Below are 14,975 nucleotides of genomic sequence, written 5' to 3'. Positions count from 1 at the left end.
AAGAAGGCTAGATTCCTGGTGTGGGGAGAGGAGCCATGAGCAAGACCAGGAGAAGACAAGGAGTTCTCTGATCCCTGCCAGGGTGCCTGGGGACCCACGGGCCCTTCTGAGAAACGCCCTCGGAACCATCGGCTTCCTAATGGGTGGGACTGTCCGAAGCCAATTCTGCCTATGCTCCAACCCGGGTTCCTTCTCAGGAGGCCCCAGAATTCTCCCTCTCTTTGCCCTGCTTCGGCTACAGCTTGACTGGGAAATCCGTGACCCTCTTTTCTCTCTTCCTTTATCCTCTTTGGAAATGCCCAGGGTTGGGTTTTGGGACCTTGTAGGGTCACTGTTTAGGTGCGTCCTTCCTTCCTTGCCCGGCCCTCAGGTGCCCCTCCTCTGCTTGTCATGGGGAACCTCAGGGCCCAACTAGAATGAGGAGCATTAACTCCTTCCGCTCCTGAAGTCCTCCCTGGTCCCGACTGGATGTCAGCTCACCCCCAGCAGCCTCTAGGTGATGGCAAAAGGGGGTGAGGCTAGGAAGCCGTGGGAAGCTCCCCACTCGCCCCACCACACCTCCCTGGCAGCTGGGGACCCAGAACTCCCCCGAGCCACGGAGCAGGGGCGGGGAAGAGAGAGGCAGGTAAAGGGCATCCAGGTATCAATCCAGGGTCCAGGACCACACCAGGCCGGGCCCTCGGACACACCCCTCTCGCCCACCCTCTCTCCTGCCCGCTGCTTTGCAGTTTCTCTGTGCTTTCCAGCTCACTGCCAAATTGTCAAAAGCTATGAGAGGCGAAGTGCTGTTCAGTTAATGCTTCCAGTCCCTGGAGAGGTGGAGCGCTCTTTTAAGAGAAAAAAATAGAGAGGAGTGGGGGTGTGGGAGGGGCAGAAGAGGGGGATGCTTTAGTACTCTGTACAAAAGCTAAGCTGTAGCTCCTTCCAGCTCTTTGTAAGGAGCAGATTAGAAGTGGGTAGTTCTGCCCCAGCGGCCTTCTCTCTGTGGGGAAAAGCCTGGAGCCTCCCCCTCACTTTTCTCCTTCGCACCAAGTAAAAAGGGTTTGCATCAGAAACTACCGTCCCTTTGGCCCCAGTGGCCTCAGCCCTCTGTCCCCAGCGCAGGTCCTGTGGAGACCCTAGCAAAACCATCCTTCCTCGCTCACAGGCTGCCTTCAAAGCCGGCCACAGGCTCCCATGATGCACAGGGCTCCTGCTCCGTGCTCCTGCTGCTCCCTCCTCTCCTCCTCCCTCTCCTTCTCCTACCCCTCCTCTCTCCTCCCCCACCGCCTCCTCCTCATCCTCCTTCTCCTCCCTTCCTCCCCTCCCCCTCCTCCCCCTTGTCTTCCTCTTCCTCCTCCTCCCCCTTCTCCTCTCCTTTTCCCCTCCTCCCTCCCCCTCCTCCCTCTCCTCCCCCTCCTCCTTCCCTTCTCCCTCCCCCTCCTCCTTCCCTTCCCCCTCCTTTTCCCTGTCCTCTTCCTTCCTCTCCTCTTCCCTCTCCTCCTCCTCCCCTCCTCCCTTCCTCCCCTCCCCCTCTTCCTCCTCTTTCCCTTCCTCCTCCCCCACTTCCTTCTGCTCCTCCTCCCCCTCGTCCCTCTCCTCCTCCCTTTCTTCCTCCCCCCTTCCTCCTTCCTCCTCTCCTCTTCTCCTCCCCCTCCCCCTCTTCCTTCCCCTCCCCCTCCTCTTCCCTGTCCTCCTCCTTTCTCTTCTCCTCCCTCTTCTCCTCCCTTCTTCCCCTCCCCCTCTTCCTCCCCCTCCTCCTTCCTTCCTCCCCCTTTCCTCCCTTCCTCCTTCCTCCTTTCCTCTTCTCCTCCTCCTTCCCCTCCTCCTCCTCTTCCCTGTCCTCCTCCTTTCTCTTCTCCCTTTCCTCCTCCTAACCCTCCTCCTTCCCCCACCCCCTCCTCCCCCTCTTCCTTCCCCTCCCCCTCCTTTTCCCTGTCCTCTTCCTTCCTCTCCTCCTCCTCCCTCTCCTCCTTCTACCCCTCCTCCCTCCCCCCACCCCCTCCTCATCCTCCTTCTCCTCCCTTCCTCCTCTCCCCCTCTTCCTCCTCTTTCCCTTCCTCCTCCCCCACTTCCCTCTGCTCCTCCTCCCCCTCGTCCCCCTCCTCCTCCCTTTCTTCCTCCCCCTTCCTCCTTCCTCCTCTCCTCTTCTCCTCCTCCTCCCCCTCTTCCTTCCCCTCCCCCTCCTCTTCCCTGCCCTCCTCCTTTCTCTTCTCCTCCCTCTCCTCCTCCTGCCCCACCTCCGTCCTCCCCACCCCCTCCTCCTCCTCCCCCCTAGCCTGCTCCCTTGGAAAGGACAGAAGGGGGGTGGTGAGCCCTTACCCCAGTGGGCGCTTGAAGAATTTCCTCCCTGCCCAATTTTCCTCCTCAGCCTGGTCCCACCCAAGTCTACGGATCAAAAGAAAATCCATCAAAAAGTCCTCACCTCCCTGCAGCCCTTTTCAGTGTCCCAGATGCTCTCACATCCCTTATCTAATCTGTCCCCACGGCAGCCTCCAGCCTCGTCACTAGGCAGTACTGTTCCTACCAGTTTTGCAGATGAGGAAAGTGCGAATTAACTCCCTTGGCTGAGTGCCCCCCCCCCGTGACCTCCCCCCCAGCGAGTTAGGACGCCAGCCCTGACTGGACAGTCAACACCTATCAGCAGGGAAGGTCCAAGTGTGGGGCTTGAAAGACCGAGAAGGGAAACCGCGAAACCTAAGAGGCTGCTGGAGACCAGACCCATGTGCTCTCTCATTTCCATCATCTCCACGTGTGATCTGGCTTTATGGTGGGGGCGGGGAGTAAGGTTGTTTTGTTCCCAAATGTCCCCAGAGTAGTTGCCGTTGGTCTTGGTTGCAGTCGTCCGCCCACAGCCTCCTGCAAAGAATTCCATCGGCTGCTGAAATGCCGCCGCTCCCTGGAGGAGGTGATGTCGGCTGTCCCCAGTCCGGCAGCACACAGGGCACCCTGGGCCGCGGAGGAGGCGGGGAGGGCGGAGAAGGACAGAAGGCAGAGAAGGACTCTGCTGACCCCGGGTCCACTGGGTACTCTGCCGATGCTCAGAGCAAGGCAGTACAAAGTTCGCTCCTCCCAAGACCGGGCGCCTCTTCCCTCCTTCCCCCTCCCCAGTGAGACCCTGGCACCAGCTGTGCCCTCTTAGCCGGCCCCCAGCGGGGTCTGCGCGCTGGCACGGTGCCTGGCAGCTGCGGGGCGTCCGCGCAAGGAGGGGCCGGGCATCGAGGAGAAGCAGGTGTCCGGTTAAAGGGAACAAGGTGACCGGGAAGGACCTCGGGGCAGCGATGTCAGGGAGCGGAGCTGGAGTCGGAGGCAGCCCCCACCCCTCCCCACCTTGATTAGAATGATCTGGCCCCAGAAGAATAGCAATGAATTAATTAGGGGTCTGTTGTCATGAAGCAGCTCATTATTAAAGTCCCTCTCCCGGGAGGGGGGGGGGTGGATGGGGAAAGGTGTGAAGAAGACAGCTAGTCAAACAGAATCTTTTAAAAGAGCCAGACCTTCCCCCAGCTGTCTGTCCTGCCCTTGGGCTCTGCGGGGAACTCAGACATGCCTAGCACAGGGGTACCTGCTCTGCTGTCTCAGGATTCCGGGGGGTGGAGGCCTTCTGGCCTCACTTCCCTCCTCCTCCTCCGCTATTTCTCGGCCCCCAACTCTGAGCCCACCTCTGCAACTTTAACCCTTGCTTTCTACCTGCCATTGAAACAGCGTTGAGCCAGCTGAGCTCCAGAGTAGCCACCCTGCGTCCTTTCCGTAGCAGCACCTTGAACGGTTGTAGCGCTTTCCTCCCAAGAGCTCTTAGCAGCCCAATGGGGAGCCAGAAAGATCGTGTCAACACAAGCAGATGTGTCCAACGTGTTTATGCGTCAGGTTCCAGAAGATTGGGCGGAGGGCGGAGGGAGGATGCGTAAAGCCAGAGTCTCTCTTTCTCTCCTCGTTATTTTCCAGAGATGGGAAAACAGGGGCCTAGAAACGTGAAGGCCTCTCAGAGGTGAGATCGTGGCTCTTCTGCCCACCAGCTACGTGACACTGAGATTACTCCTGCCTCTGTGCCTCTGTTTCTTCCTCGATACCGTAGGAATAATAGGATTGTTGTGAAGAATTAATGAGAGAGTGTGGAGAGAGCCCCCTGAGCACAACGTCTAACAATGACGGGGGTTACATCCACGTGAGCTGTGCCTATGCCTAGTGTTCTGTTCCTACCCAGTTTCAGTAACAGGGATTCATTCATCCCATCGCGGGGTGTGATTGAAGCCCTACTATGTGTCAGTAGTACTGAATGCAGGAAGGCGTAGGAAGCTGTACCAGTGCCTGTTTCCTAGAAACTTACAACCTTAGGAACCATAACCGCGTGTGTTCACAAGTAACTGCCAAGCGACGCGCCAGGGACCATGGGAGTTCAAAGGGGAGCTCAGGATGGGCTTCTTTGAGGAGGTGGCATTTGGATTGGGCCCTGAAGGATGGTCAGGATCTGGGAAGGACAATAAATTGCCAAGCAAAGGCACGAAGCCCAAAAACCCGGAGACATAATTGGAAAATGGGAATAAGGCCATGTGAGCTAGACCCCTGAATGACAGTTAAGGGCTGTGAACTTTTCTAAACTTTCGGTGGGGGGCAATCAAACGTGCCTTGTGCGTACGTGCATGGGTGCAGGCGATGATTTGCGCTTTTTTCATATTCCAAAAGTAGTCTGTGTTCATCGTAAAAAAAAAAAAAAAATTAGGAGTGAGATAAGCAAGAGAAAGAAAATTACAAACACCTGAAACTTAAGGATTTTGCATACAGAAAAGGCAGGATCAAATAAGTGTTTTAAGAAGATTAATCTGGCGGTATTGGTAGAACAGATTAGAGCGGGAATATGCTGGAGGCAGGGAGATTTCTCAGGTTATTGCAGTAGCACAGATAAGAGGCAATAAAGACTCAGACCTTGCCCGTTGGCAAAGGGAAGAGAAATACAGTGACATGCGTGGGCTCCTCATTCCTCCCCGTTACCACACACTTTCTGCACCAGCGTGTACGCGGGCCACATGCATTTTCTAAATGACTCTTCCTTTTAAAAGCTCAGGAAGCCTTCTGCGTTTAGGCGCGAGCCCAGTGTCAGATAGCCGCACTCACAAGTCTAGACCTCCCTTCCCATCCTTGCAGCGTGAAATGTCACCCTCGGTGTTAATGAAAGCAAGAGATTACTGTTCCAGATTATAAAATGCAGGGCAATTTTAGGCCATTGAAAAGAATGAGTTAATTAAAGAGGGTAATAACCCTCTTAAGCGCCCCACCCTTTGCTCTTTTTCCAGACTGCAGGTGGCCTTCTTTGTCACCCTGGAGGAGACAGCTATATGATCTATTTTATTCCCCAGGACTTATCTCCAGGGGCAGCGAGCACTTTTGGGATGTAATTTTTAGTACCAGGGCAGGCATTGTCCTCTTGTTTGACTTAGGGAAGAGCGAGGCCCCAGAGGGAACTGAATGAAAGAGACAGAGTACAGGCTTTGGAGTCAGGCAGACTCAGCTTTGAGCTCGGCTCTGCCACTAACTTGTTCTAGACTCGTAACGTTTCTGATTCTGTGAAATGGGGAGGCCAGCCTCATAGTTTTCAAGATCGTTCGTGTTTACGTCTCCAACCTTTTGCACGCTGGCTGGCACGTTCCATGGACGCTGGATAAATACATTGAACTACATTGGTAGAGGGAGATGTGGGATTCCGGAGCCCGGTGTGTCCAGTCCCAGTGGGGTGGGGCTGAGCATTTCCCAAGTACTTAACCTGGGTGTCCCTGTGCCTGATTGTCACCGAACCCGGTTCCAGAGCTGGGTGAGGAAGCCCGCACCACCCTCCACGTGGGCCCTCAGGGGTGCTTCTAAGTCATTCCAGTCCAGACAGCCTAAGAGGTTAGTTGCTATCCTGAAACAGGCTGGGGTCCCCAGGCAAGGAACCTGTGTACGGTGACTTGAATGGAGATCCTGAGAGCCCCAAGTCGCTAGAACTTTGGGTAAATGGAGATTTCTCTTTGACAGAGGTTGCTCATTATTCCTTATTCATTCTTCCCCCCACCCTTCAATGCTACCCCCCCCCCCCCACCAACTCCGTGTGCTCCCTGTGAATTACTGCTTTGCTGCTGTGTGATGTCATTTCATCTGAGGCCACTTAATGCTGCTGTTGGCCCTCGCCAGTGTTTATCTTATTGTTTCCCAGAACAATCCAATGCTTCCGCTGCCCTCGACAACTTCATCTGGTTCCTGGGTCCTCCTGCCTGGCCCACGTTTCAGAGCTGAAGCAGGGTTGAAAGGTGGGGCTGGTCCAAGGCCAGAGCCCCGCGCCCTGAACTGCCCAGTGTATTCACCTCTATGAGCTCTTGCCCCATCCTGGGCCTGGCAGCTCAGAACTCCCCCTGACAAAGTTAGAACCAAGAGACTGGATTCTTTGGCTTCTAGATCTCCATGTCACTCTCTGCTGAGTCATAAAGGGAGAGGCCCCTGGAATAGGGAAGCCGGTGCCCTTGTGAAATGCAGTTGGTTATGAACCACAGGAAGGTCTGGAACAGAGGCAGCTCCTCTCAGTTCTGCGAGCCGCATGGATCACTGGTCACCTGGCCATCTACCCCTGGCTGATGAGGCACAAGGAAGCCACAATTTGGGGGAAGAAAGGCCCTCACTCCAGCCAACCTCCTCAACCTCATCTTTGAACACTTTACTTATAGCAAGTGCTCAAGAAATATTCACTCCATCATTTATCATAAGCCAGGCTCTTAATTCTCACTGTTCAAAGATGCAGAAGTCCAGAGAACCAATGGTTTCTCCTGGGACCCCCTCCTCACATTCCAGGAGAAAGCCCTCCATGGCTTAGCTTTCCATGAGGAAGAAATGCAGGAACCTCAAGCCGCGTGAACCCCTGTGCTAGCTCAACCACCCCCCAGTTTAATATCTAGGGCAGATTCCTAACATGCACAGAAATAGAAATAATTGTACATGGAAATGTCAATCTCCAGTGTCAAAGCCCCAGTGATTGACCGACAACTCACTGGGGACCAATGCTGGAAACATCTGCATATGTGTGGGAGGCTGTGTGAGTGTGTGTGTGTGCGTGCACATGTGTGCGTGTGTGTGGGCGTGTGTCTATGCACATGCACTGACGGGGGCAAAATTCTCAAAGGTTAGCATATCTCAGTGACCTCCTTCCTTTTCAGGGACGGGAGGGATCCTTGGCCTTGTCTCCCCTCTTCCTCTGCTCTCCTGCTTTATTGCAGCTCACAGCCTGAGTTTTCCCGGCTCCTGTGTCCCTCTCCAACTGTCCAAGCATTTAGGGCCAGGCTCCCATCTGTCCTCCGGGGATCCTCGGCCTGCTGGGCTGTGACTCTGGATGGTTAGTTAACACTTGCACAGCTCTGGCAGAGAGGGAGACAGAAGCGCCCTGGAAGGCGTGTGTGCGCGTGCATGTGTGTGCATGCGCGTGTGCACGTGTATAAGCAGGAAAGAGGGAAGAAGAATCTCAGAGACTGAATTTACCAAAGACTTCAATCTATAAATAATTTGGGTCATGAAGCTCTACAAAAATAAACTCCAGCTTGAATCCTCTCCCGCGCGGCACTAAATGCACACTGTGGATACGCTTGTTCACTAACTCACCCCAAGATCAGTCTGAGCAGCACCAGCCCCGCCTCACCTTCCCCCCCCGTAAAAGTCTACGTGTGTGCGCGCGCGCACGGGCACACGCACGTGCAAACACACACGCACACACGTTTATATAGCACAGGAGCCCTGAGTCCCGGGGCACAGATAAAATAAGGTAATAAAGGCCTCTTCCAAAGTGAATTTTAGGACGTAAAGTGACCAGACCTACTGAAATTCTTGTCGAGCCCTCAATAAAGGCACATCAGAAGTCTTATCCTCTCCAAGCGCTCAGGTCTGAGAGACCAAGAAATCCAGGCTCAGACATAACAATCACACTCGTCTACTGACGTCACACTCTGAATTAGCCAGAGAACTCACATTTCCACGCCTGTCTGTCCATTTAGGCATCACCTCCCCCGGGAAGCCTCCCTCTCTGGGCCTCCCTCGGGCCCCACCTCCGTGTGGGCCTCCCTGGGATCTCCATGCAAGCTCTGCCACGAGGGGCAGCCCGCGTGTTTGTGGAGACCGGATGGCTTGTCAATTCCCAGCTCCTCCTCGGGCTTCCTCGGGGGACCCTTTCCCTCGGTGTCCCCGACGCGAAGCGTGGGCCTGGCTCATGGCAGGCATGTAATAAACGGATATTGGACGGGACTGAAATTCATATAGCTAATAACTCATTGTATTCTCCATCCCTTCTGTGCTCATAAGGACAGGAGTTCCCACCTTATTTGGCAGCTACAGAAACCACTGCACAAACAAGGGAAGTGACTTGCCTGCAGTCACAGAGCCAATTAATGAGAACGTTGGGATTAGATCCCAACCCTCCAGACATGAACTCCCCCTGCATGGCGATGGCTCTCAAAACCAATCTGTTTCCCACTGCGAGGCCCCAGAAAAAGAAGATTCCCGATTCCGGTGGCTCTTGCCAGAATACATACATGTATACAATCTATTACCACTTATACTACTAGGACTATGAATAAAGTGCTCTTAAGAGTGACAGATCCCAAGCTAGGGCTCCATGATTTAGGACTAACGATAGAAATTGATGCACGAGAAAAAAGGGTTTGGAGGGGCCTACAGGTAAAAGCTAGTTAATTGGAACTGGATATGCTGATTTGAATTGGATGTTCAAGTAAAGAGGCGGTCATTAATTTCTGCACAGGCCTCGCTGTGGTTTAAAGGAAGGTGCTAATAGGATTACTATTTCCCTCTCCTCTCACAGAGGCCCCTCCCACCTAGAGGACCAGGCAGTCACTCTCCCCTGATTCCACCTCACATCCTCCTGTCCCAGAGCCCACCCTGATAAACGGACTGCCCCCCCCCACAACCAAGGTCCCTCAAAATTAAGTTCTGTTGATTGTTGACTCCCGGAAGTGGGTGACTGCCCCACTTGGGCCTTGGGGTCCGGAAGAGGAAGAGCGGGTGAGGACAGAACTTGGACTTTCCGTCTTCCCACCTGTTCGGGTCTTGGCGGCCGTGAACAGCTCTGTGTGCCTGTCATTAGCCTCTCTTCAGGGGGTCACGGAGCGTCCGAGAAATCGGGCTCTGTGTGGGAATCCCAGCTCTGCCACCCTTCAGCTGTGTGATCTCGGGTGGGCGAGCCGCCCAGCTCTCCCAGGCCTCAAATTTCCTATCTGTAAAATGGAATAACAATAACATTTACCTCAGGGGGTTCCTGTAAGGAGAAGAGAGTTGATTTGTGTTAAGTACTTTCTTTTTTTTTTATTTATTTTTATTTTATTTTATTTTTTTTATTTTCCTTTTTTTTTTTTTTTACATATGAAATTTATTGTCAAATTGGTTTAGTACTTTCAACAGCACTGAGCACATGGGGCAAGTGACGGCAGGGTAGATACTAACTATTCAGTTCTCGAGGCCAACAGGGCCTTCTGAAAATTCACCACGTCTATGCTACCGCCTTCAAGCAGGGCCATACTGAACCATGAAGCAAAATCGTCCTGAGAAGGAGGTTGGAGTGTCCCGTGGCCACTCTTTCTACAGTCGGGGCTCTGCATGGCAGGAGTTCTTACTAGAACTACCTAAATCCCCTTCTGCGACAGTATGGGCACATTTTGTCTTTGGTCGGTCTCAGTAAAGACAGTCATCCTCCTCTGAAGCAGACTGGCTTTCTTTCTTTTCTTTTTTTTTTTTAGTGTTTATTTTGAGAGAGAGAGAGAGAGAGAGAGAGTGAATGCGTGCAAGCGGGGGAGGGGCAGAGAGAGAGGGAGAGCCAGCATCCGAAGCAGGCTCCAGGCTCTGAGCTGTCAGCACAGAGCCCGACGCGGGGCTCGAACTCACGGACTGAGATCATGACCTGAGCTGAAGTCGGATGCTTAACTGACAGAGCCACCCCGGCGCCCCTGGTCCACTGAGGCCTAGCCCTCTCAGGAGAGGGGGAGCCCAACTAGAAGGACAGAGTCGAGTGACTCGCTTGTCCCCGCATGCGGCACCTCCCTCCTCTGCCCCACCTCCTCACCCACCTGAATGGGTGTCCCGGGCCCTGTGCTGCTTGGGCTGGCAACGCCCTTCCCTTGGGCTGGTTTGTGACCTGTTTCGGTCTGTTGTTGTCCTTGTGGTCACTGAAACCTGGCCCGGGGGACACAAGCTTCAAAGTTGAAAACGGTGTCACAGCAGTGGAGTTAGTCTGGGACACCACAGGCTAGACTCGCGTAGGCAGATTTGAAAATCCCACCTTTGTTCGGGACTCCCTGACGGTCGTCTCACCACTACCATCCTGTGTCTGGCGAGGACAGAGACAACCTTGAACTCAGAACTTCCGATCCAAAGCAGAGCAGTCCGGGAAATCGTGTGCCTGAACTGCAGCAGGGACCTCGTCCCCCCATCAGTAGTCGTGGGGCGTTGTCTGCATCGGCCTGGTGCTCTCCTCTGGCTCACCCCAGCTGCAGCCAGTTGGAGCCCCGGTTCTGCCGCTGGCTAGCTGTGTGCCTGGAACCCAAGAGCTTAGGGGAGGGGGGGCTCCAACGTCCTTACAGTTCCAGCGCTTTCTACTGTGATTGTCCTGTGGCAGGCACTGAGCAGACCGCCTCTGCCTGTTACCCAGAAAGGAAACCCGAGGCTCAGGTGAGGTACCTAGACTCAAATTGTACCATTAGGCAGAAGTCAAGCCCAGGCCTGAGCAGAGTCACAAGAGAAACCCAGGAACCCTGCATCCCAGGCCTACACTCTGTCCGCTTCGGTGCGTTGCCCAGAAGGGAGCACGGGGCGTTAGGGAGGGGAAAGTTCTCTCCTCTGCCACCTGCCTGCCGGCCCCTATCCTCACCCCGAGCCCTGTGACCCCCTGGCCTCCTGGCCCCACTCTCCACCTTCTCTGCCCTCCTGTAGGTATCTCGGCGGGTAGCAAGCCCGAGGCAGATAGCATGGGGTGAGGGAGTAAGTGGGGAGGCACCGACTTCTTGGGCAATAGTGCTCTTCCCTCCAGGGATCTCGACTGAATGAAATAGGATAGCTTAGTTCAGGTTCAGCACCAAGAACATTTTCTGTTCTGGTTTGCTTTCGGCTTTGACGTTTCAGAGTTATGTAGGTTTGATTCTGGCTTCAACTGCTTTACGAAAAGATTGGGGTTGCAGATGGAAAAAAGAAAAAAAAAAAAAAACCTGCTTAGATCTCTGATTCAGGAGACAGTTAACGGCTGGGATTGGTCCTAACTGGGATGCAGCGGAGTGTGTGATGATAAGTTGTCTTTGGCTCAGTTCCAGCTCCCACCCGGCCATGGGTACCATCTAGTCCCAGGGACCACAGGGGGGAAGGCCAGACGTGTGGCGTTCCTCCTTCTGACTTTGTGTGCAGGCCCTGCTGGGATTGCAGGCAGGTGCCCAGGCTCACAGGAAGGAGGCTGCCCCAGCTGGCGGAAGGTTAACTAGCCTCCCCAGGTAGGGAGAGATCCTGGACCAGGCCTGAGGGAGGAGGGTACTGGTTCCACAGCTCCCGGGAATGAGCCGGCACCTTGAGGAGACTTAAATCTCCCTGGAGAGGAGCAGCTATCATAGGGAGGGTGGTGACAACCCCTGGGCCATTGGCCCTTCAAACAAACAGGGCCTGAGCTCCCTGTATGATGGAGACAGAAAACTGAGGTCAAGCCAGCCAGAAGTCACAACTATCCCATCTTCTCTTTACTTTCTGGAATAGCCTGAGTACTGTTGTGACTAAAAGCTACTACATTCCTGGAAGGATCTCGAGGAAATTTCAGATCTGTCCATTTAACAGAGAATGCTGCTTCAGATACCAAGGGGAACCTTTTTCACTGTGGGCCATTTGCCCAGAAAGAGACCCTTCCCTCTGACTGAATCCACTACGAGATTTGCAGTGGGGTAGAGGGTGGTCACCTCAGCCTCGTGACCTCATTGCTGACCCCAGAGTCCTCCTCCAGTCTATGAGAGTGAATTCAATGACCCCCAAGCCCCTCTTGTGAAAGGAGGGGCTTTAGTGACAGTTGCACATGCCCCAGCTCTGGACGCAGGAAGCCACGAGCAAGGCAGAGAAAAGGGCAAAGGAGAGTTTATTGTGGTGTCAGGCACCAAACTTGGCCCTTGGGATGAAAAAGTCGTGGTCCTTGTCCTTAGGAGCTCCTGGTGCCGTGGGAGAGATGGGCAGAAGGAAGGGCTTGGTTACGAGTACAAGAGAAAAACCAGATGGAATGTGGAGGGGAAGCCTGAATCTTAAAACCTTACAGAGAAAATGCCTTTTGACCTCACTTTGATTTGGCGCTAGAGGCCACAGTCCTTTATCACCTGCTTCACTTTCAAAAGTATTTCTCAAGCATCCCCTTTTATCCATCACCAGCTATGTTCCCAGCCCCAATCTAGTGCTCAGAGCATTCTTAGAGAAAGAGAGGACACATCCCTGCCTTCAAAATGTTGACAGGTTTAGGCACACGTGAAGCAATGAGAGAACGATTTGGGTAGGTAGTCAATACATGTTAGCCAGTCCATATGCAGTGAACAAATCAATTGATTATAATCCTAAGACAAAATGTCTAGTGGCAAAAAAAAAAAAAAAAAAAAAAAAAAAAAGGCATCAGGGTGATGAGTAATTAGTGTGGAGGGGAGATCAAGGAAGGCTTCACGAACGAGGCAGGGCTCGAGCTAGTCGGGGTTTCGATGGGCAGAGAGACAGAGAAAACAAGCCAAGGTAGGGATTATTGGTCAACAGTCAGCTGCCGGGGCGCCTGGGTGGCTCAGTCGGTTAAGCATCTGCCTCTTGATTTCGTCTCAGTTCATGATCTCATGGTTCGTGAGCAGCTCGGAGCCTGCTTGGGATTCTCCCTCTTCCCCTCTCTCTACCCCTCCCCCACTCATGCGCTCACACAAGCGCCCTCTCTCTCTCTCTCTCTCAAAATAAATAAACATTTTTTTAAAAATAGGCAGCTGCTGTGTTGAGAACAAGAAATCTGAAATGCAGGAACATATTCACACTGAGGACTCCTGGACACGAGCTTTTTTATATGACCTCAGAGACCATCTTCTACCGAGTCTCAGAATTCTGCACAGAACTTAGACTATCCCTCGCGAACCCCCAGGCTAGCCGTACCCACATCACCTGGGAATTTGTGAGAAGTGAAAAAAACCTCAGGCCTCATTTCCACTGAATCCGAAACTCTGGGGGCGGCTCAGCCATGCAGCCCCCCAGGTGATTCTCAAAGCATGCCGGCTTGAAAACCAGTAGACAACATCAGGGCTTCTAGACCCTGGCTGTTCGTCAGATTCGCCTGGGGGAGTTTTGAATCCCGACGAAGATGCCCAGGCCCCACTCGCAGAGGTTCTGATTAATGGATCCTGCCCTGGCATTCGTATCTTTTAAAACTCCCCAGACGATTCTGGTGTGCAGGCAGGGCTGAGAAGCCGTGGACTAGACGGTATCCGAGTCCTTTCTGACTTACTATCTAGAGCTGGGCTCTGACGGTCTGAGCCCGGATTCCTGGCTCCCCCAAATCACGGGGTGAATTTGCACACAAGCAGGGGATATGTTTGGGGGAAGGAAGACCTTCCCGAGATCCTAAACTCTTGCATCTCTTGAGGACCAGCTTTTTTTTTTAATTTTTTTTTTTCAACGTTTATTTATTTTGGGGACAGAGAGAGACAGAGCATGAACGGGGGAGGGGCAGAGAGAGAGGGAGACACAGAATCGGAAACAGGCTCCAGGCTCCGAGCCATCAGCCCAGAGCCTGACGCGGGGCTCGAACTCACGGACCGCGAGATCGTGACCTGGCTGAAGTCGGACGCTTAACCAACTGCGCCACCCAGGCGCCCCATGAGGACCAGCTTTTTGATGGTTTATATGATTGTTTTACCGTTCTTCCTTACGTGCCTGAGGCAGAAACACTGTGAACAGGTGTTGACTCTCTTACCCCAAACACCAATAAGGGTGTGGCAGCACACGCACACCCATCAGTGCTATAAATATCTGTAGACACACGCAGAAATAACCACATTGGGATATTCAGAATCGCTCCTACTGGCGCATATGCACATGCAAATAAACCCACCGTCAGAAATCCCAGACGTGGTCCACTCAAACCACTTGGGAAAGTATTTCTCTCGGGGAAAGCCAGGCTGTTTGAACAGAGAAGCACCTCTACCTTCTCTGAAGCCTGGTCTGGTTCAGAGTCACAACCGGGGGCAGGGAGGGGGCCGGGAAATATCTTCTGTAAAGCGACCTGCTCTAGTCCCGTAGGGGACCGCTGAGTACAGATGCTGAGGATGCATTATTTCTCTTGTAGATTCGAGCCGATGGTCCCCCCCATGGAGGGGTCCAGTATGAGATGGTCTCTGTGCTCAAAGACGGGAGCCCCATCCTCCGGGACATGGCCTTCTCCATTGACCAGCGTTACCTGTACATCATGTCTGAGAGACAGGTAAGTGCTGACACCCAGCCCTTCTTTCCAAAGCCCAGGAGCGACTGATAACCTGTGGCCTGACCTTTGTTCAAAAGCTGTTTCATCTAACCAGGGAGCCCTCTGTCTGGGCTTGCTGCTCGGGGGTCCTGGGAGAGGCAGAGTCCTTGGAGGCTTTTGCGGGGAGCCAGAGAGAAGCAGCTGGGGCCAGCCACTTCCCGGAGGCTTCTCTCTAGGCCACAGCCCCTGTCTCGGTGCGTGATGAACAGCCCCGCAAGAACGGGCCAGACTGCTTGGAGCAGCTTGGTGTGATTAAGCAGTAGATTTACAGCTCCCGGGCCCACAGAGTCTGCTGCTCAAGGGAGCCAAAGAAGTGTAAATAATCCAGGCCTCCTGGCTGGGCCTGATCCTGGGAGAGACAGACCCAAGATAGGGCCTCAGAAGGAGATAAAAATCTTGGCCTGAGTCACAGACTGATGCCAGTAGAAGCTGGCCAGCTCTGGGAAGCCGAAGTCTGCCTGAGAAATAGACTTCCACCCTC

The 14,975-nt window shown here is 53.7% G+C and overlaps 1 protein-coding gene across 1 annotated transcript in view; it reads left to right on the top strand.

The window, feature by feature from the left end:
• The window catches only part of PLXNA2 (plexin A2), a 207,259-nt gene that overhangs the window by 80,299 nt on the left and 111,985 nt on the right, over positions 1-14,975 (top strand). The window contains exon 4 of the mRNA XM_086693312.1: positions 14,321-14,455. Coding sequence (XP_086549438.1) covers positions 14,321-14,455 — 135 coding nt within the window. The remainder of the gene's footprint in view (positions 1-14,320; positions 14,456-14,975) is intronic.

This window comes from Puma concolor, chromosome E4 (assembly GCF_028749965.1).
Source record: "Puma concolor isolate L17-30 chromosome E4, mPumCon1.1.hap2, whole genome shotgun sequence".
In the NCBI taxonomy this organism is placed as follows: Eukaryota; Metazoa; Chordata; class Mammalia; order Carnivora; family Felidae; genus Puma; species Puma concolor.
Note: the sequence above shows the minus strand (reverse complement) of the source record. Positions and strands in the feature narration are given on the sequence as shown.